The sequence below is a fragment of the Hibiscus syriacus genome, unplaced genomic scaffold (genome assembly GCF_006381635.1).
Source record: "Hibiscus syriacus cultivar Baekdansim isolate YM2019G1 unplaced genomic scaffold, ASM638163v2 tig00002237_pilon, whole genome shotgun sequence".
Classification (NCBI taxonomy): domain Eukaryota; kingdom Viridiplantae; phylum Streptophyta; class Magnoliopsida; order Malvales; family Malvaceae; genus Hibiscus; species Hibiscus syriacus.
Window position 1 is genome coordinate 604,552 of NW_024061918.1, and position 23,448 is coordinate 627,999.

Here is a 23,448-nt window from a genome sequence, read left to right on the forward strand (position 1 = left end):
ACTGCTTTCAGCATGCCTATCTTCTCCCGCTTCACTTCGGGAGCTATTATGTCCGGACATCTAATAAGAATAACGACATTATTCTATTAGCAAAACAGCATACTCATACTATACCATCAGATCAGAAGTTCTCACTATTTGTTGGCATGTATTCCATTTAAAGACTCCATAGACTCTGGTTTATGCCTAGAATCGGCTAAACCATGGCTCTGATACCATTAAATGTAACACCCCAACCCATACCCGACCCGGATATGAGTCAGAGATACTACATTGACTTTAAAACACAACTCTTAATAAATAATAGTAAAATATTTGAACTTATATAAAAAAAATACAATAATATACATACTGTAATATATGTTTACCAAAATATTCAGAGCATACACAACTTAACCCTTTAATTACATGCCAACTGCTATTTACATAACAAAATGACCTACTGATTAAGTTACTTCTGATCTGATGGTTGCAGGAGTAATACTGTCAAGTTGCTTCACCTGTCTCGTCTATTTCTTCGGATCCTATGTGAAACACTCACACGCTAAGTCATCGACTTAGTGAGGCAATAATAATAAAGCACATGTAATGAATATATCATGATCATATGAGATGAGATGCAAACATGTACTTAATCCATGTAATATACATCATTCATATCCATACCTGTAAGCGTATGACTGTAACATTCATGAATCTGTATTAATAAGTTTACTGGCCCATGATAGCATATTGAGAACCTAAGGTATCTGAGTAATGTGAGGTTGTGCACTATGCTGTCACCACAGCTCGTATAAATGCACGAAGTGCCCCGTAGAATTGCACCGTAGTGCCATATAATGATGTCCATAAGGACCACGTAGAATTCCTTAAGAATCATACATATACTATGGATCAAGTATGTCTTTCAAGACTTCACACAGGTTCCAAAGAATACATATGTCCTAAAGAACCGAATAGAATTGCACCGTAGTGCCATATAATAATGTCCATAAGGACCATAGAATTCCTTAAGAATCATATACATATACTAGGGATCAAGTATGTGTCTTTCAAGACTTCACACAGGTTCCAAGAATATACATATGTCCTAAAGAACCGAATAGACCCTCTACTCTTGGCATGCCAACTATACCTATAGTTCTCATCTACCTAACATGGGCTTATACATTTCCCGTAGTTCAATCGCGTAGACATAGTATTTCCATACCTTTATCACATAGGCATATCATTTACATACCTTTATCATAGCTCATATAACTTTTTCTGCATTCATGTCATATAATACATATATATGAATTCATGTCATGTATACATTTAATATAAATTCATGTCATGTATCATAATATGGAATGTGATCATATGTCAAAATATGGAATCTAGACTTATCACAAGTCTAGAACTGAATATACTACTATATTCATGCTATGCATATGCACTCACCTATACTTCTTTGCCTTTTCCTCGATCGATTCTACTTGTAGATTGTTCCCGAACTCGAGTAGGCTCGGTATCTACATAAACATAATTTTCAAGATGATCATCAGATGTCTATGTCTTGAAATTAAGCTTTAATAGCCTACTAATTTAAGGAATTTATAGCTGAGTCTTTCTTCCTTTACTTTCATTTTTTTTTTCTCATGGGGGAATCGGTTCCCCCCCTGGGGGTATCGATTCCCCACTAGCCTTCTGGAATTCATATGCGTTGAGGGGGTATCGGTTCCCCCCTGGGGGTATCGATTCCCCTCTATCATTCTGGAAATCATGTTCGTTGAAGGGGTATCGGTTCCCCTTGAATGGGTACCGATTCCCCTAACCCAGAAATCCTATTTTGAGCCCGAAATCATCTCATTTCAGCTCAAACATACATATTTCAATCCCTTAATACTCTTAACTCATACACTTACTTAAACTAATTATTATCCATTCAATACCTCTAAAACTTAGAAATCTAATCATCCATATAGAATTGAAGAATCTTACTCAAATTTCAACTTGTTCTAATTTCAATTCTATTACTTCATACTTCTTAATTAGCTTATTGACAAGTCAAAAATCTGATTCAAACATCAAAAACTCATTCCTATCAAAATTTCATCTAAAAATTCATTTTCCAATCTATCTCTAAAACACTTATCTTGTTGTTTTAATGTCATATAAGCTTTCCTTTAGCTTATATAACATCCAAACTTTCATTCCCAATCTTAAAAATCAAAGAAACTACCAAGGTTTAGATTCTCACCTTTACTTGCAAGTTTCACGCGGTTGGAGAAGGAAGAGAAGAAGAGAAAAGTCTGGAAGCTTATCTCAAATGCCCACGTGATTTATAATCTCACCCTAAGGAATATTTAATTATTTCCTTTACTCAATTACTCTTTTGCCCTCTTAATTCTCCTTCTTTATGATTCAATCCTACACCCAATAACCCAAATAGATCATTATACTTAAATTACCAAATGTTGAAACTTTGCAAATTAATCACTCACCCGACATGGAGGATGTTACACTTCTTGACAATCTTAAGAGATTAAATCCGTAAAAAATGAGCTATTCCACTAATGAAATTGGTTTATAGAGGAAATTTGAAAGTCCTGGCTTTATGAATAGATCGCGTTCAAACCATGACATTGCTCGGACACTTGGCAACTCGGTGTTTGCTCCACTACTATTGTCAGGATGAAGACTTTGTGATGAGATGAACCCTTCAGTTAACCTGATAAAAGTGATTATAATATTAAGCTTTCCCTCTAAAGCAATTGGTTAAACACCCCAGCTTTATGGATTTGGCTAGCTAGATAATGGCAAATTAAATCAAATTTATCTAAACAAGAAATTTTCGGTAATGATGGACTAAGGGAGTTAAGGAACACCTGTTATAGTCAATTTCACACGAGCACTCAAAAATTTTATTTTTAGACCGAAACTTTTGCACTGCCTTTGTTAGAGGAGTTTACAAAGCTTGAACAAATGGAAGATCTTATATGACCGAAATAGAAGGTCTAGTAATTGATCATGTTAGTTGCGTCATTTTGTCTGCATCCAATTAAAATGCCAAGCCAATCAATGACCGAAGAAAATGACATTTTTATGGTTAAATAAGAGGCCCACCTAAAGCCAACTCATCCATTTGAATATTTGTCAAATAGCTATAACTCTAGAGTTATTGATTCTTTTGATTTTCTTTGAGTTTGTGTTTATAATTTGATTCGATTGCAAGCCTGAATTAAGGAGCAATATTTTACAGAATTTTTATATGCTCATATCTTTTTCCCTCCAAAAATAAGAGAAATGAGAAAAACATTTTCAAACAGGACAGTCTCAAATGTGAAAGGCTGCAACCCGAGAAGAAAATAAGGTATGGTCGATTCCAAGTACAAGACCGACAGGAAAAATGAGGCTCCATCCAGGAGATAAAACAGAACTAATTTATATTGCATGCATCATAGACATACTTAAGAGCATAACATTTATTATTTTTCATATACATAATGTTTTGCATCGTTTAGAGTTTCAACTCCAAGACAAAAGATACTCGATTCAAAAGCACCTTCAATAAAGACCTTCGAATTCGATTACACTCAGCTCAAAGGCGCATCATTTGCAGCATAGCTTAAGGCGATAAGGGCTATCTACCAACTAAAGACCTTCGAGTTCGATTACACTTAGCTCAAAGGCACATCATTTACAGCATAACTCAAGGCGAGAAGGGTTATTTGTTAACAAATACCTTCGAGTTCGATTACACTCAGCTCAAAGGCACATCATTTGCAGCATAGCTCAAGGCAAGAAGGGCTATCTGCTAACAAAAGACCTTCGAGTTCGATTACACTTAGCTTAAAGGCACATCATTTGCAGCATAGCTCAAGGCAAGAAGGGTTATCTGCCAACAAAAGACCTTCGAGTTCGATTACATTCAGCTCAAAGGCATATCAAATTTACAGCATAACTCAAGGTGAGAAGGGTTATCTGTCAACCAAGATCTTCGAGTTTGATTACACTCAGCTCAAAGGCACATCATTTGCAGCATAACTCAAGGCAAGAAGGGTTATATGCCAACAAAAGACCTTTGAGTTCGATTAAATTCAACTTAAATGCATATCAAATTTACAGCATAACTCAAGGCAAGAAGGGTTATTTATCAACCAAGACCTTCGAGTTTAATTACACTCAGCTCAAAGGCACATTATTTGCAGCATAGCTCAAGGCAAGAAGGATTATCTGCCAACAAAAGACCTTCGAGTTCGATTACACTCAGCTCAAAGGCACATCATTTGTAGTATAACTCAAGGCAAGAAGGGTTATCTGCCAACAAAAGACCTTCGAGTTCGATTACATTCAGCTCAAAGGCATATCAAATTTACACCATAACTCAAGACGAGAAGGTTTATTTGTCATCAAAGACCTTCGAGTTCGATTATATTCAACTTAGTGGCAAATCAAATTTACAGCATAGCTCAAGGAAAAAAGGGCTATCTCTTAACAAAATTGTCGAGTTCGATTCCATTCAGCTCGATGACACATCAATCACACTATTTTTTTGTTGCAGTCGAGATTTTTAAGTCGAGAAGAAGTCATGGGTTAGCTGTGTTTTAATGACAAGAAACTATTTTCCAGCATAGCTTAAGTCGAGAAAAACTATCTGTCAATGAAGATTTTTGAGTTCGATTGTGAGGGTTTGTCAACCACATGGTGGAGTCAAGGAACTATTTCCCAGTTGAATTCTTAAACCAAGGTCTTTAAATCGAGAATAAGACCGAAGTGGACTGCAATTTGGCAATAAGAAGCCACATTCTGATTCAAATTCTGAACTCCGGCTTTAATTCCATATCATTTCAAGATGGACTCGACTTCGCGACGGAGGAGTCATCCATAACTCAATTTGAAAAAGAGTTATTCTATTCAATTTTCAACTCCACCGGACAAAAATTTGTGTCCTTTTATCTTTGTCATACTTTTCGTTCCACAAAACATAACAAAGAGGGGCAGCTGTATACACTCATTTTCACTCGAATTTGTTTTGGTTTTTAATTATATATTATATATATATATATATATATATATATATATATATATATAATATATATATATATATATATATATATATATATATTGTAAATAGTATAATTTTTGAAAATGTTTTTAAAAAATATAATATATAATTTTCAGACAAACGGTTTTCGAAAATATATATATTATATAGGTTTTGAAATCACTTTTAAAATATATATAATATATAATTTTTGAAACATTTTGAAAACATTTATATATTATATAGTTTTTAAAAAAACATTTTGAAAATATATATATTATATAGTTTTTAAAACATTTTGAAAATATATGTATAATATATAGTTTTTAAAACATTTTGAAAACTTATATATAATATATAGTTTTTTAAAACATTTTGAAAAAATATATAATATTATAGTTTTTCAAATATTTTTTGAAAACTTATATATAATATATAGTTTTTAAAATATTTTTTTGAAATTATATAGTTTTTAAAATATTTTTTTAATATTATATAGTTTTTAAAACATTTTTGAAAATTATTTAGTTTTTAAAAAAAACATTTTTGAAAATTTATATAATATATAGTTTTTAAAACATTTTTAAAAAATATATTATATATTTTTTAAAAAAAATTATTTTTATTTATTATTATTATTATTTATTTTACTTATTATTATTATTATTATTATTATTATTATTTATTACTTATTTTTATCTTTTGTTTGTTTGAGGTCCAAAATAAGGTCCAAAGCAGTCCAAGAATTGGGCCTAAACCAACCCATTACACGTTAGAGTTTGGGAAGCCTAAAAGTCGGTCAACAGTGCCGCACAGTAAGAAGACCAAGGGTCATGTGAACGGACGGCCAAGGCGTCCGACCGAAGATCCTAGGACTAACCCATCCTGAGATTTCGGTCAGTCAACAACAAACCCCCAAATAAGGGAAACCAACCCCGCTAAAGCTGAAAACAACCCCATCGGGGGTTGTATAAATAACACATCGGCGAACAACAGATGGACATCAACACAGATAACAAAGGAAATCGAGAACCCATCACAAAACAACATCACAACCGAAGAAAAACCGAGACCCAACGAGGCACAACAGTGACAACAACGGTGCCACAGAAACAAAAACAAAACCATCAACCTACCACAACAAACCAACATCAAAACACTAAACACAACAAAGCCAATCAAAGGAAAAAACGAAGGCCATCGGAAGCAAAAAAAGTCCCCGAAAAACGATAAAGAAAATGAAGCTTCCCTTTTAAATCTAGGTCGATTGAGGCCATTTTGTGGTGATCAGTTGCTAGATTCAGGGTTTGAAAAAAAGGCTTTTAAAAGGGGGTAGCTTTTGGGTCTCCGGCCACCGTGGGTGGTGGTCGGAGCGATTTCCGGTAGGGCGGGGTTGGCCATCGGAGTGGTGGTCGGTTTCTACCGGGGAAGGGAATGTTGAGAGAGTTGGGAGAGGGAGAATATAACATTTGAGAGAATGGGTAAAATGAGGGTGAATTGGGTTTTTTTTTGTTTTTATACAACCCGTCGACCCGACCCATGCTTCGACCTGACCCGGAGGGAAGGGTCCGCGTGTTTTTAAAGTTTAAAGGGGAAAATTATGTTTTTGGTCCCCCGTGTTTTTCATGTATTTATTTGGCCCCGAAACCAATTTTCTCCTCTTTAAATTCGACCTTCCATTTTTATTTCCTTCCAATTTAGTCACTTATGCATATTTTATTATTATTATATTATTGTTTTTTTCTTTGATTTATTATTTAGTGTTTTATTTTTTTATTTTGTTCTTGGATTTATTTAATATTTATTCATTTATTTTTTATCTAACATTTTTTACCTTTTAGAGGAATTCCAATCGATCAAAGGTAAGTAGTTTGAATCGGGTTTTAAATTTTAATTTATTTTTTTTCCATTTTCGCAATTAAAGAAAACCGACAAATTAATTGGTACCGAAAGGGCGATTCAAGGGTGCTAATCCTTCCTTGACTGTAATCGACTCCCGAACCCGACACATTTATGGTAAAACGCATATCAGGTAAGATGGTGTCCGATCCACCTAAATATTTTTTAAAGTGATCGATGGCGACTCTAACCCAATTATTCAAATCAAAGCCCAATTCCGATCCCAACCGAAAGACGACCACAACATGTATCATTAAATATTAAATTTACTAAATTATTTTAAATTATGAATACACTGATAGAATATATAAATTTTGAAGACTAAAATTATGATTGTATCAAGAGAAGTAACCATCTCCACTAAAATTTATCAAAAATAAAACAACCAATAAAAAAATAGAAATATAATATTAGTGACCAAAATGTCAAAAAAATTAGTGATTAAAACAAAAATATAATAATAATAATAATAATAATATTATTATTATTATTATTATTATTATTATTATTATTATTGTATAATATAGAGTGTTATTTACCCTAACTATTACTAATAGAGCTTTATATCCCAAATTGAAAATCTTACTTGTTTAATCTGAGTTTAAATTTAATTTGATCATAAAATATTAATAGATTAGGGTAAATCCTACGATTTAAGTCAATGCGGTTGTTGAGATAATAAAATGCCACCTTGAACCAATTAATATACAACCCTCGACCCAGAATGACACATTCGATGACTAATGGGTAACCCAAGGGATGGATTGAAGAGACGAGTGAGAGTGATTAATTTCTTAATTTTTTTAATTTTTTTTTTAAAAATTAATATAATTTTTTACATTAGTCCTATATTATAACAATCACTTTCAATCTTAAATTTTGTATTATGCCAACAGTAGTCAGTCTTGGAAACAGATTAAGAAAATGTCACTTTTGATTTTAAAGTTAAAAAAGTAGAGCATGTTATAAATAAAAAAGGATTATATGTGATGAAAGTGCTTTTTGGCTAATTCTCTCTCCTATCAATAGTATTCAGTTCAGTCGGTAAAATACAAGGTTTTTAATTTTGAGGTCGTGGGATCGAATTTTACGGAGGACATTTCATAATTAGGAGGTCTTCTACGAAAGCTGCTCTCAACCTGGTATTGGGGGCAACCTATTATCTTACCTTCTCCTTACCCCATTACATATGAAAATAAAGTACAGTTATTTTTTTTCTTTCTCTTATAACCATTTTGTATTACTAATATCTGTCGCATCACTCTCAATTTTTCTATTCCCGTTAGTAAATATATCATTTAAATAAGTTTATAATGATTTTTATTTCTTTATATACATTTTAAGGGTTTAATTATGAAATTAAGAATTTAACCACTCTCGCCTATGTTTATCTATTAAAATAACATCATAAAAATCAAAATTTTAAATAACATGAAAAACTTAATTCTATAGAAGATGTTCATTTATTGACTGGATGTGTCTATACTTTATATAATAATTGATTAATTAAATTTTTTAAAATCTTATAAAAAATAAAAACTTAAATAAATCTAAAAGATTTATATCACTTAATCACATTTAGTTTTCAACTAAATTTTATTAATAATTTATTGGACATATATTATATTATTACAAATTAGCTTACCCTATTTCCATATGTAATGGGATAAGGGAGAGACAGGGTAGTAGGCTGCCCCCAACGCAAAATATTATTTATTTTATAATAAAATAAACAAAATAATATCTATTTTGTAATTTTTAAAAACTTAACAATTACAAATAATTTAATAATCATTTATGTACTTTAATCCCAAAAAAATCTTTAAGTTCAAAATTGAACTTTGATTCCGTCTTAAACAAGACCTCTTAGCAGCCGTGGGGTGTACCTATTAATTGCTCTGAACTGTCTTTAGCCTCAGCCATGGTATGATATGACTTTGTCATAGTTCATTCTCTTCCCACGATTTCCACTGATTAATTAAGAAAAAAGGAACTATTTATGGTTTCTATTGTAAATGATTCAATTTATGGTGTTTTGTTTCATAATTTTTGAAAATATTAATGGTTTATTTCAACTTACATTATACTTTTTCTTTCTTGATAATAATTTTTCCCAATTTGGCATTAATTTCTACTGGCATTATCAGTAGGTAAAATGTCGTAATTAAATTATTTAAGGGTGTGCATTCAATGGGAGGGAAGCTGGTTGATGAACAGATTAACATTCATTGCCTTCTACCTGCAACTTGTACGCACCATTAATGCGGTTCCTCCTTTCATTCGTGTATTCTTTTATTAAAAAAATCTTTTATAATTTATTTTAAATAGTTTTTAATTATGTTATTTAAAATTCGTATAAAAGAAATAAAAGCGTATCCTTATAGTGTTATTCTTTAATAGGCTTAATTAAATACATCATTGTGTGCGGAATACGGGAATAACGTAATGTGGAGGGGTCATTCGGGGTGACAGTGGCATTTGGGTTATGGACTATGCTAAATCAATTGGTTGCAGCTCAGTTTTCGATTTTTTTTTTTTTGGTGGGGGGGGGGGGTGTTGTGCTTGAAGGCTTACGAATAGTGTGGGGATTGCAACTTCCAGCAGTGGTGGTCGAAACGGACTGTAGTGATGTCGTGTCGGAGTTAAAGATGAAATGAGCTTGAGCGTAGGTTCGTCGTTAGTTCCACATATTTTGGATATATGAAGCGATCTTGGAGAGTCGAGGCTGTCGGTTGTCCATACGCCTCGAAAATTCAATACCATAGCAGATAGTTTACCCAAATTAGCTCGTAATGACAGGTCGGGAGTGAGCTATTTTCAGCAGTCATCGGTGCAGGTTGTTGAATTGTACCACGACGACATGGATGGATGCAGGCATGGTGAAACTTAGATCAACATAGGATTTTGGTGTGTTTCTTCTCCTTAGCATTAAAAAAGAATACATCATTGTCTCGTAAATTATGTACTTTGTATCAAATTGTTCTCTAAAATATTTTTTGAGATATTTTACTCCCTAAAATTTTCATTGTTATCTCATTTTCCCCAAAACCGTTAATTAAAAAACATAAGGATAAATTATATATTTAGTTATTTAACTATTCATGCAATTCCATTTAATCACTCAAATATCTTTTTTTTTCCAAAATTATCATTAAACTTAAAATTTTGTCTAGTTTTGATCTCCTGATCCGATATGATTTTACTTTTTAAATTTATAATATATAAAAATTTATCTATATTACATATTTTTTATTCGAAATATAAATTTAACTAGCGGAGAATAACAATAGTTTGTAGGTGAAAAACACCTTCCAAGGCCAAATAGCTTTTGCATGTGACATTGTTATCTAGGATTAAATAAGCTGAGTAGCGTGTAGACTCATTAATTCTCCCGCACTCTCAAATCCGTCTACTTTGCCCAAAGAATTGACCCTAACCAAGAAACTAACTTAAACCCATCCAAGACCCAAACACACAAAGAAAAAGGTATAATGTTAAAATTAACCAATAATGAATGATAAAATAATCACTTTGACTCATTTCTTTTTTCTTCTAAGTCTTTAACTCTGTTTCATTTTGGGGCAACATGCCTTGTACTTGAATGAAAATTGTTAATTGACTAGTAATCAACGTTTGTTGAAGAAAATCCTTGTTCGAAACAGATCAATGCGAAAACCTTTGTGCAAATTGAATGCAAAAGTAGCATCAGTGGAAAATGGGATTAAGCGAAGAAATTCAGCTTCGTTGTACTCTATTCCATTACTCTCAAGAAGCAATGTTACTCATTAAGATAACAGAATTCATACACATTCTAGTTGCGGATGCTAAAAAATGCGCCCTTCGGCAGTTTTCTCTTCCGGGATCTGAAGCAACTCTCGAATTCCTTCACAAACCTGCAGTGAGTGTATATGATCATTGCTAATGCCAACCAAAACAAAACGGTCACCCATGACTACAAATCTTTAAAATATACCAGCTTAATCTGTGCTTTAATTGATGCAATTAAGCTGGTATACTCCTCTATTTGGCTGCATAGTGCAATTGAAAAACAAACATCACTTGAGTGAAAGACAAAAGAATAAGTTGAGAATAAGCTGTACAATTCGGTAAATCTCAGCTTAACATGTGAAGGGTTTGAATCTTAGATCATATTTCATTGCAGAGGCTAAAGCCTATTTGTGTTCATTCAACTTTAACCTCAACCAGGGTTTCAAATCACGGTCGCGGTCGCGTTTTCGGTTATTTCGGATTTACCGTGATTGCGGCCGTCGCGAGCGCTATTGCAGCCATCGCGGATGCTATTGCGGCCGTCGCGGGTAACTGGGACGGCGGCGAAACCGCTATATCGCGGCCGAAATCGCGGTCGCGGACCGTTTTTTAAAACCATGACCTCAACTATGGAACTATCTTGATGATTGAGGCCAAATTAACACCTAAAGCGATGAAGAAAAAGTTGAGTTTGGCAAAACCAACTTTTCAATCCATCATACTGGAAATATAGGAGATGATGGATGAAGTCTTAAGATTCCTGTTATAGTGGCATCGATGGATACCATAGGGATATTGAACTGATGATCCTTGCAGAACATGTTAGGTTCCACAATGAGAGAATCATTCGTAGCATTTCAGTAAATTCTGACTGATTAGAAAGAAGTAGGCTATGAGAACTGATAAGTAGTTCTGTGCTTAAGGCTATAAGCAAATAAGAGACAAACAAAGCAGCTTGATCAATTTAAGAAAAATCATATATACCTCTCAAGCTTTTCCTCCCTCAATGAGATGAACTTCAATGCTTCTGACCAGGTGAACTCCACATGGAACCCAAGTCCGACATCCACAAATATACGTTGTGTATCTGGCCTGTAAACGTCAAAAGGAAGTCCCCAAAACACCACAAGCACACAAACATCAAAATTAATATAAATAGATAGCACACAATGTTGAGGGATTTCTCGGTTATTCGGTCGGAACCCCAACAACACTGGTAAGGTATTGTTTTCCTGGGGAGCCTATGTGTGGTTTTAGCCCCGGAATTGTGTCTCCTGACTCTTAGGAGGGTGCTAGGAGCACCCTGTCGATGTAGAACACGATCCTTGGGCCGTTTGGAGATTTGTGGAGATTTTTTGGAGACGCAGAACGCTCACACCAACAGGAACTTATCTTGCTCATGGTGCCATTGAAAATGCCCTTTAAGCGCAAGGACATGGCATTGAACCCCACCATGAGCGATATAAGTTCCCCTTGGTGTGAGCGTTCCGTGGCTCTCCAAACAATCCAAGAATTGTGGTTTACATCAACAGGGTGCTCCTGGCACCTAAGGGTCGGGAGACAAAACCCCAAGGCTAAAACCACACATAGGAACCCAGGAAAAGAATACCTTACCGGTTGTTGAACAACTCTATTCTTGAATGCAGCAAGTAGAAGGCCTATTAACTGAAACGAAAATGAGGAGAGTGTGAAAAACACTACACAATGCATAAATTGCAGTAAATTGTTATGCTGAAAGGAATAATGGAGTAAGTGTGTAAGCAACTAGACACGGGTATATGCTAAGACACCAAAAACAATGGACATAGTCCACAGAAGACTTACACTTCTGCTTGCATGTACACTTCAGAACCAAGATTGACCAATGTCCGAAGATTAGTTACACTGTTTCTCTCTAAATTTTCTATGTTTTTCCGCAAATCCGAGCTACAGGACAAAGTGTCAAGTAGACGTATATAAAGCTATATCTTTCAGCAAGAAAAAAAGAAACCCAATCAAGGGAAATGATCTAGCACAGATTTTTTTTTTAAGATATTGTGTCCTTATTTGGGAGGGAAAGAACTCGTCTCTAAATAAAAGGATACAAAATTTTTTGCTGGTCAAAAACCTTATCCCTGCAAAAGTATGGGGGAAAATATAATCAGCAATGTTGATACACCCTTTTTTTCTGTTCATATATATATATAATCAGACAAAACATTAGTAGAGAAAAAACTTCATACCGTTCACCAATAGCACGAACAAGATCCGGTTTAAGGCGGCGATCAACAAATTCTTCAAACTTCTGTATTTTATCCTGGCGTAAGCTGCTCATTTTTTCTGCCCGATAAAAAAATTTACCAATTTTCCACTTGGGCTTCAGCGAAATTCTGTTTCAGACGTTTCATCGAACGGATAAAGGGCATACGCTTTTTTGGTATACTGCATATAAAACATAAAAGGGGAAAAACAGTAAGGAACTTTGAACGCAAAAGTACTAACCAGGTTGAGGGCCTGTCGATTGAACTTCTCCGAATGTTCACAAAGTTAACAAACGAAGGGAAAGCAAGAAAAAAAACAATCAACTTTTTCAGCGATAATAACCCGCAGCTGGTATTAGTATCAACTTGAGTTGCATTTGAAGCCCAAACCCGCCGAAATGTCTTAAATAATATAAGGCTAAATTACAGATTTCAATTATTTCGTATTTCATCAATAAATTTTGACCTTATAACTGTTTGGCTCACTATATTTTAAAATTTTTAATTTAACTGCTCAACTTTAATATAACTCTACTTTTGGTCATCCCTTTGTTAATTATGTAATGATATTATGGTATATTATCTATATTTAAAAATAATAATGAAAATGTCGTAACATTTTTAAAAAAATGCTTAAGTATATAAAAGGTGTTCAACGTATGTCCGTTTTTTCAGTTCAGTATCTAACTTTTTTTCGTTCCAGTTTGGTATCTTACGTTACATTCCATAACTCAAAATGGGTCACGCTGTGACGGACCGTTAATTTTAGCCGTTAATATATTAAAAATGCCACGTGGCTTATTTTTAATATTAAAAAATCTTTTTCTTTTTTCTTCTTCTCTTTTATCGTCTCCAACCTGAATTTTCAGTTATGACGCGACGAATCGACGAGCAACGCGTATTGTTTCTGCAATTGAGGCATCGTGCACACTTTACTTGAGCAACTCTCTTCGACGCCGTCTTTTATTTTACTTTTTTCCATCAACTCGCGTATAAACTAATCGGAAACTCGTATTCTCAAACACCCGGACTCACTCTTTTCGAGGTGGAGATTTGCACAACAATAAAAGCATAAGTAAACGCTAGGAGGAAGAGGAAGAAGAAGAGAAAGAGAAATACTACAACCGCAGCCGCCGCCACGAGCAGCAAAGGTCGTCATGCAGCAACCTTCTCTGTGCCTTCGAAAGTGAGTTCCTCGGCTACAACTACTTTCTTCTTCTCCCCATTACCGGAAGATAGAGTTCTTTGTTCTTTCAATCATATATTTGCAGGTTTGCTTCTTCTTCTTCCCGCCCCTCATGTACTTTTTATGAATACGATTTCACGTAGCAGATTTTTGAATTGATTGACTTCTGTGAACGTCAGCTGGATATGCTGCTGGATGCCTACAAGGTATACTTCTATCATTTTTTAGTCTCTTCTTATAAAACTTCTGTGGAAACATGTTTTGAAATTTCGTGGTTGGAACCTATCAGAGGAATACTATATAAACTTATAAACCCTCCTCATTCTTCTTTCAAAATGCTATTTCGCAGTGGGCGGAAGTGTTGGCTGCAGATGCTTTCTCTGCTTTTGAGGACGCTGGATTAGAAGACAACAAGGTATGGAGGTTGCAAAGCCTTCTCAGGATTGGTGTTTTGCAGTCTTTTGTATGTTTTATTAATTTAAAAGAGTGCAGATCCTCGTCTGCGTGCTGCTATATTATAGGATGAGCAAACATGTTATTGAGTGCAGATCCTCATCTGCAGTGGTGATATATGATGCAGTTATTGCTAGTATATATTCGTTTTTTAAACAGAAAGGGCATGATCCTTTGATCGGCAGTATTATGACAGGCTGTTAAAGAAACCGGGCGCAAGTTCCTAGAGACTATTCTTACTCTTGGAGGTGGAAAAGCACAAATGGAGGTTAGTTTATACAAATTGTATAGAGATTCATAATTCTGAAAAAAAATTATTTAATGTTTCTGTTTCTTTCCCTTTCTTAGAAACAATGAGAAAACCTTAAGTTTCTTTTCCTAGAGTTCTTCCATTTGAATCTCCTTAACACGAGATGATGTTACACATCCAGATATTTGTTTAGTTCCGTGGACGCGAACCTTCACCCGTGGCATTGCTCAGGCAAAATGGGTTATTACCAGCCATAGCCTGAACAAAGCTGGTTTGTTTTTAAGTTGGCATTCAGGGTTTACCAAAGGGACATGGAAAACAAGTTTTACAGTCATTTAAGTTCCAGTTATACACCAATTTTATGTTCAACTCAGCCCTTCAAAGTTGGTTTAAATTCTTGTGTTGTAGAGCTGTAGAGATGGTAAAAAATATAATGTTCATCAAAGATTTGATGAGATTATTATTAGGATGTTTATTATTATATATCAAAGACATTTATCATTGATTTCCAAGAGATTGTTGTCTGTTGTTGACATGTTCGATGAATAATCTTTTATGTTTGTTTGTCTGTTTCAAATCTTGTTGCCAGCTAGTCTGAAATTTTCTCCAGCATGGTAAAGTCTGTTGTTGACTTGTTTGGCTTAAATATACAAAAGTTACCCAAACGGGAGACGAGTATCAAGGGTTGGGAAGAAGAACGTAGTTGTGACAGAGGAAATCACTTTCGAAGGCACAGAGAAGGTTGCTGCATGATGAGCTTTGCTTCTCGTGGCAACGGCTGCAGTTGTAGTATTTCTCTTCCTCTTCTTCTTCCTCCTCCTAGCATTCACTTCTGTTTCCCTGAAGCTACTGTTGTGCAAATCTCCACGTCGAAAAGAGTGAGTCCGGGTCGTTTGAGAATACGAGTTTCAGATGAGTTTATACGCGAGTTGATGGAAGAAAGTAAAATGAAAGACGGCGTCGAAGAGAGTTGCTCAAGTAGAGTGTGTACGATGCCTCAGTTACCGAAACAATACGCATTGCTCGTCGGTTCATCGCGCCATAACTGGAAATCCAAGCTGGAGACGATAAAAGAGAAGAAGAAGAAGATTTTTTAATATTAAAAAAAATCATGTGGCATTTTTAATAGATTAACGGTTAAAATTAACGGTCCGTCACGGTGTGACCCAGTTTTGAGTTACAAAATGTAACGTTAGGTATCAAACTGGAATAAAAAAACGTTAAACACTGAATTAAAAAAAATAAACATATGTTGGATACCTTTTGTATACTTTAAGCCTTTAAAAAATTGTGAAAGTATCGATGAAATCTTTTTTCTCAATTTTTTAACCTAACTTTTTTAAATTTTATTTGATTTTTTTAATTATATAGGCCTTAGGTCACACTTATCTCACACTCCACCAACTACCGCACGCTATCCATGCACCCCAATAGCTTGGTCCCACACACACTAACAACTTCTCTCAACAATTTAACACGAGGCTATTCTTTGCTCAACATTCACCCTACATAGTAAAGCTTGAAATAAACTAGCACAACTCAAACATTGAGCTGCTGCTGAAAAGAAGAGAACGTCGATTTGGGAAGCCAATTGAAATCACCCTGGGACATAATTGATACATACTAGTTTATCCGCAACTTTCTATCAAACGAAATGAACTTCGAATTCTACAGGCTTGGAGCGAGCATGAAAAATAGGATTAGCGCTCATTGCTGCTGCAGTTGTACTATCGATCCACACAACCAGTGTCGTAGTACAGTTGACACCCATATCACGGCTAAACTCACGATATAATGCTTTCAAAATAAATAATTCACGAGATAATGCACTCCCCATATTATTTGTTGAAATAGGGTGAAATCCACAGTGGTCGTAGGTCGCCATGCCTTCCGGGCGACCTACTACGTCGCATGGGCTTCCCTGGACGTCTGCATGTTCTATGCAAGTCCCCAACACCCCAACACATGTCGCCATGCACTCCCAGCGACCTTATAGGTCACCAAGCAGTCCCGGCGACCAAGCTGGCAACCAAACTTAACCCTGCTCACTGGCGACCAAACTTAACCATGCTCCCTTGTGCATTCGTTGCAGCCATTATTGAATTCACCCCATTTGTAAGAACTTCGAACTCTCCGTTGAAGCCAACTCGAAAAATCTTCAAGACGATATTCCAAGTAAGCCCGACTCGGTTCGAGGTGGCCCGAGCCTTTCATGGTGACCACGTAGATGAAAAAAACCAAGGATGCAAGCAATATGACGAGGATCAACATGAAAACAACCAAGCTTGGTCGTCGGGACTGCTTGGCGACCTACAAGGTCGCTGGGAGTGCATTGCGACCTTGTAGGTCGCTGGGAGTGCATGGCGACCTTGTAGGTCGCTGGGAGTGCATGGCGACCTGTGTTGGGGTGTTGGGGAGTGCATGGCGACCTTTGTTGGGTGTTGGGGACGTGCATGGCACATGCAGACATCCATTATCTCTGTGCAGCTAGCCGGGAAGCCATGGCGACGTAGTAGGTCACCCGGAAGGCATTGCGACCTACGGCCACACTGTGGATTTCACCCTATTTCAGCAAATAATATGGGGAGTGCATTATCTCGTGAATTATTTATTTTGAAAGCATTATATCGTGAGTTTAGCCCCCATATCACTTAGCAAAGCTTGCATCCAAATAAGTCCAGATACAACATCTGCAATACCCCAATACTTGACCTTTGCCGTGGAACAGGAAACAGATCATTGTTTCTTTGAACACCAAGAAATGAGGTTATCCTCAAGATACACACAATAGCCTGAAATTTTCAAGGTCTCCTTCAATGGAGAAAGGGAAACAGAGGTGTGTTGAGGGTTAGGGAAAGACGTGGTATTACGGTGAAGGTGAGGTTGGAGAAAAGAGATGAGGTTAATTTTGGTATTTTATTTTATTTAGATAAAACTAAAAGTTAGGAGGTGATGTAATGATTGGTTTGTATTTTTTAATGGGGTTAACAATTTGGGCAAATGGAGTAACAATTTATAGTTGAAAGGGCAAGACATCCCTAAAAACATTTTAAGGGACAATTCGGTAAAAAGGTATAGTTCAGGGGGAAAATATACATTTAAGCCTATTCAAATTATAATCATAAGATTGTGACATGTTTCACAATTTGATTGGAAAAATAAATTTATTAAATTAAATTGAAATTAGGACCTAATTAAGAATTAAGAATTAAAGTTAATCTTGGTAATCAAATTGATTAAATATAAAATCTAGGGGATTTAATCTACAAATTCAATGGAGAAAGGGAAACAGAGGTGTGTTGAGGGTTAGGGAAAGGTGTGGTATTACGGTGAAGGTGAGGTTGGGGAAAAGAGATGAGGTTAATTTTGGTATTTTATTTTATTTAGATAAAACTAAAAGTTAGGAGGTGATGTAGCGTGTTCTGATTGGTTTGTATTTTTTAATGGGGTTAACAATTTGGGTAAACGGAGTAACAATTTATAGTTGAGGGGGCAAAACATCCCGAAAAATACTTTAAGGGACAACTCGGTAAAAAGGTATAGTTCAGGGGGAAAATATAAATTTAAGCCTATTCAAATTATAATCATAAGATTGTGACATGTGTCACAATTTGATTGGAGAAATAAATTTATTAAATTAAATTGAAATTAGGACCTAATTAATAATTAAGAATTAAAGTTAATCTTGGTGATCAAATTGATTAAATATAAAATCTAGGGGATTTAATCTACAAATTTAATACATGACTAGAATAAAAGATTTTGAAGTTAATGCCCAAATTAAGGCATTAGACAAATTAAAAAAGAAAATCATGATCAAATTAGATTAAATGAAAATCCAATGAAACAAATCATATAAAAGTAGTGATCAAAATGGAAGAAAACAAAGCAGTGTGTCAGTGCCGCTAATACGTAACTTTACAAGGACCCGCACCTTAATTATATTAATTTTTAACTTCGACGTAAACACATATGTTAAATGTTAACGCTATGTGGCTATTTTGAACTCATTTAAATAGTTCAGTGATATTATTGTCGTAAATTTGAAAATGATGGTCATTTCGTGACTTGACCTATAATTACATGGTCATTTATGTAGTTTACCTTTTATATTTTAAGGCTTGATACACTTTTAGGTGCCTAAATTGTACCTCAAATTAACTTTTGGCTCCTAAAATTTTTTCGTTAAAAATAGGTGTCAATCGTTCCCACCATTACATTTTTAGGTACATGAACCGTAATGACCACGTTAAATTTGGTTATTATCTGACACGCGTCACACATATAAAATTTCAAAAAATATTTAAAAAATTAATATTATAATTTAAAACAAAAAGGAAACCCAAAATTCCACCGTCGATCGCCCACAGTTGGTCTTTGGCAGTCATCGTTGACACCATCAAAGTCGTCCCTTAACCTGATCAAAACCCAGCCCCCAACCCATCGCGAAACTGAGTCGATTGTCATGAAAAGCACTGCGAAGGGTCGCTAGTTTTTTAAGTTTTTCTTCGTAGTTTTTCAACGATTTTGACGACTACAACTAGTCTTACATTACATGACCGCCATCATTGAGTTCTTCGCCTTGCTCTAAGCAAAACCCAGCCAGTGGTGACCTTTTGTCGTCGTTGGTGATAGGGGATGAGAGGAAGAGGGACGACGCAGGGAGGATTTGATTTCTCTTTGAAAATTTTTATAAAAAATAATATTTTTATCATTATAAAAATAAAAAATATATATAATGTTATTAACCTAAAAGTGTAAAGGAGAAAACTTTAGACATCTATTTTTAACGAAAAAATCTTTAGGCACTAGAAGTCAATTTAAGATATAGTTTAGGAATCTAAAAGTGCATCTTTTTCAAATGTTTTTTTAAAATTTTATATGCGTGATACGTGTTAGATAACGATCATTGCAGTCTAAACACCTAAAAGTATAACATTAAAACATTAGACACTTAATTTTAAAGAAAAAATCTTTAGGCACTAAAAGTCAATTAGAGGTATAATTAAGACACCTAAAAGTCAATTTTTAGCAAGATACCCATGAAAGCTTATTTCCTTTGCACCAGGTTTGCTTCCTAATATTCAGTGTTTTTAATTCGAAGCTTTAGGTGTTTCTGGATAGAATGTTTCAATGCCTTCGCCTTTTGTACAGTTAGTTGTATTACTTTTTAATTGTTGGTGGGTTGGTTTTTCTCAGACTTATGGTTTTGGCAGTATCAATTTGAAGAGTATGCAAGCTGAGAATTTAAGCAACGTTATACCTCGTTCATCAAATCATATTGCCCTCAGATTTTGTGATTTCCCTCCAGATATTATTGTTAGATGTTTATCAAAAGATTTTTTTTCTACTTCAGTTAAACGTGCCCATGCGTGCTTATATTCTCACTATTCAGCAATTTCCCGTTTGAAGGAGATTTTGCTTGTAGCCATTTCCTTGATCATTGAGAAATTTATTGTTTTGAATCGTTAGAGGTGTATTAGGTCCTACTAATGATCGGTTTTAAGGCTTACCTGACTGTTACAAGTTCTCTCAACATTGGGCATGCATACAAGCAAGTAGTCTTTGTGATGTTGAAATTTGATTATGATTGTTTCCTTAACATCATGGGTTATTTTTCATTCTTTCCCTCTGGCTACCTTTATCTCTTCTACAGTTCAATACTCAATTCCTCTATTAACCAAGTTGCAAATGCGGTGCTGTTCATTAAGAATGGTACGAGTTGACTAACATTTTAAGATGAATTTGAAGTGTTATCTTCGTGAGAATCTGCCAAGTTTGCTAATAGCTTTTGGTATTGTTTGATTGAACAATATATTTTCTCCAATTGACTTTAGGCACTTGGAATTAAAAGGAAAGCCAGCAGCTGTCGTTATATGGTTGCTTTTCACTATGGATCTACGGTCTTATTTAACATTAAGGACCATGAAGTTAAGAGCCACCTCGAAATGGTTAGAAAACATGTCTCTGGATTGCTTACAGAGACGAGGAAAGGTGGTAAATTCTTTTTCCATCTTTTTTTCTTTCATTTCGGGTTGAAGCACATGCAATGTCCTATATTATAAATTAATTTTCTGTTCTATGTTTGACGGTTTGCATTAGATTATACCGTAAAATGCAAAACAACTGCCACTATTGACAAAGGATATGCAGGGAGGACCTGACTACATTGTTCTTAAAGCTTTAGACATTGATAGCATCCGCGACATCGAAAGTGTTCTTGGGAGAAGCATTGCATTGGATTATTTTGTTTCACGGGTACTACTAGAAATTTCCACAGAAGCATAAATATTTAGTTTGTTACAAGAAAAAGTGTTTGCATAGATACCATAGTTCCCATTCTAAATGATTCCCGGCTTGAAAGCCTGTTACTCTGCAAGGTATGGAGATTGATTATGGTCTTTCTCCATGTCTCTCAGGTTGATGGGATGGTTGAAGGTTTTGCTGACATAAATGGTGCAATGAAAAGACTGCAACTTTCACAATGGATCGGACAAGCCTCATTAAACTTGTTGGAAAAGCCAATTCAAATTTGGCTGACGTAATTCTTAAAGTCGGTCTTCTACAGAGTAGGATCTTGTATTGGTATTCAGTATGTCTCCTATAAATCAATGTTGGCGGGCTTAACATTATTTTGTAATTATCGGTTTCAAATGGCACCAAATAGGTAGAGAGTTGGGTATGCAAGAGTTCTTACTTGAAAAGTAACATCAAAGAAACTAGGATTTGCTCTGAAGTTACATTATGCAGCCTATTGGTGAGATATTACATGTCTTGGCTCAGCAGGCGTGAAACTGGTCCTCCTCCAAATGTCACTCCTCAACTCTCGTGTCATTCGAAGATTTTCTTGTTGAAGTTAGTCGTGAATAGGACTGGCAGCTCCCGTTTCTTATTCATTTAATGCGTTTGAATACCAAGCATGAGATGGATTTGTAACCAAATTGTTGGTTTTGTTTCATTATCCAGATCAGAAATTGCTTGGAGAGAAGCAAGACATGCTCAAATATACGAGTACCTTCGAGAGGAGTATGAGGTGACCAACGCTTTGGGAATCTGGATTTCAAGCTAAAATTTGTGGAGTTACCTTCATGTTTTATCTACACCTATATAAATTTCGTACCTATTGAAACAACCTTATTCTTATAATATTATTCATTTTTCTCTAATTAATTATCTTTTAGGTAAATTATATAAATGATTAATAAAACATATATAATTTTTTTTTAGTTTTAATATTTCAAAGATGACAAAATAATCATCAACGTTATTATTTTGTAATAAATCAACCATTTATTCATTAATAGTTATTATCACAGTCATAGTAATCTAATGTGATACGTTTGGAGGGTTTAGTTAACAACATTTGGCATCTGGTCTTATTAACACAGTTAGACCAAACACTTTGACTCTCTTCTAAAAAATATATAAATCTCTTTATTTCTTTATAACCTGCAAAATGGCATCAATAGTACTTGAATGTTGTCATTAAAGATGCTCTTTATATATATATATGATACATTCAGTGGCGGATCTACTTAGGGTTTAGGGTGGGCACATGCTCACTTTGAAATTCGAATTTTCTTCGATTAATCATCTATTTTATTGATGATGTCCACTTTGAAATTTTATTTTGTCCATTTTGAAATATGAATTTTCTTCGATTAGTGACATGTCTTATTGATGTTGTTCATCCTGAAATTTTATTTATGTCTACATCATTTAAAAATTTTATATTGTTAACATATATGTGTCCACCTTAAAAAAAATTCTAGATCCTCCATTGGATACATTTGAAATATTATTAGGAGTTAAAGTTTTTGTTCCATTAGTTATGGAACTATGTGTCAATGTAATTAAATGGTGTTAATTAACGGTCCAAATGTGTAATTTATTACAAAATAATAATATTAGTGACTATTGTATTGTTTTTTAGTTACTTTTTCGACAAAGCCGGGGGGGGGAACAAGATGCACGCTTCCTCGGATTTCGCGTTGCACCACTTTTTGATGAGGCCAATTTCGTAGTGCAAAAGCATCTAAACAAAAGGGTAGCTCGGTTATTTCAGCAGAAAACGAAGGGTGGGACTGTGAGGGTCAACTTGCTTTAAGCCTTTTAGAACGCCGAGATACGTGGATAGTACAGATCGGCATGGGGATTTGGAACCCTCTCTACTGTACGGATAATCATGGGATCTTGTGGCTGATTCTTTTGGAACAACCCTTGTAAATCTCTCGAATTACTAGCATGTCCTTTTTCCAGTTTATTGTACACACACACAAAAATTGAATATTTTATGGTGTTTTTCATACTCATTTAGATTTTAGAATAAAAAGCATATTTTATTCTGCAAAATGTATTAAGTGCATCCAATACCCAACAACGATTTTGATATTTAAATATACACAGTAATTAATGAATTAGCCCAATTTTTTTTATCCCACAACAAAGATCGGTATATGATGAAATACTAGTAAAAGTTACAGAGATTCCGATAAAGTGATGATTATATTTGTTTCCTCTATTACACGTATATTACTTTTATAGAAACTTTGTGCAGTTAGTCTGACTACATAGTTGACTATAGCTAACCCTAACTGCTCAGCTAATAATCTTTAACTGCTTA

The 23,448-nt window shown here is 34.7% G+C and overlaps 1 protein-coding gene and 1 pseudogene across 1 annotated transcript; one reads left to right on the forward strand and one right to left on the reverse strand.

Moving 5' to 3' along the window:
- Positions 1-10,671: 10,671 nt before the first annotated feature.
- LOC120139033 (protein UXT homolog) lies at positions 10,672-13,284 on the reverse strand. Its single transcript, XM_039154384.1, has 7 exons — positions 13,178-13,284; positions 12,919-13,065; positions 12,781-12,810; positions 12,521-12,622; positions 11,681-11,788; positions 10,902-10,956; positions 10,672-10,821 (listed from the first exon to the last, which is right to left on the reverse strand). The coding sequence occupies exons 2-7, from the start codon at positions 13,008-13,010 to the stop codon at positions 10,753-10,755; spliced, it is 456 nt and encodes a 151-aa protein (XP_039010315.1). The 5' UTR covers positions 13,011-13,065; positions 13,178-13,284; the 3' UTR covers positions 10,672-10,752.
- Positions 13,285-15,436: 2,152 nt separating this feature from the next.
- On the forward strand, positions 15,437-22,932 carry LOC120138610 (annotated as a pseudogene).
- The last annotated feature ends 516 nt before the right edge of the window (positions 22,933-23,448 follow it).

What these genes read in the sequence shown, in the direction of transcription:
- LOC120139033 (XM_039154384.1), bottom strand. Translation starts at nt 13,010, where the DNA reads ATGAGCAGCTTACGCCAGGATAAAATACAGAAGTTTGAAGAATTTGTT. An exon ending in GTGTACATGCAAGCAGAAGT is followed by an intron (nt 11,789 to 12,520) that starts GTAAGTCTTCTG and finishes TGACGTTTACAG; the next exon opens with GCCAGATACACAACGTATAT. An exon ending in AGGGAGGAAAAGCTTGAGAG is followed by an intron (nt 10,957 to 11,680) that starts GTATATATGATT and finishes TGCACTATGCAG; the next exon opens with CCAAATAGAGGAGTATACCA.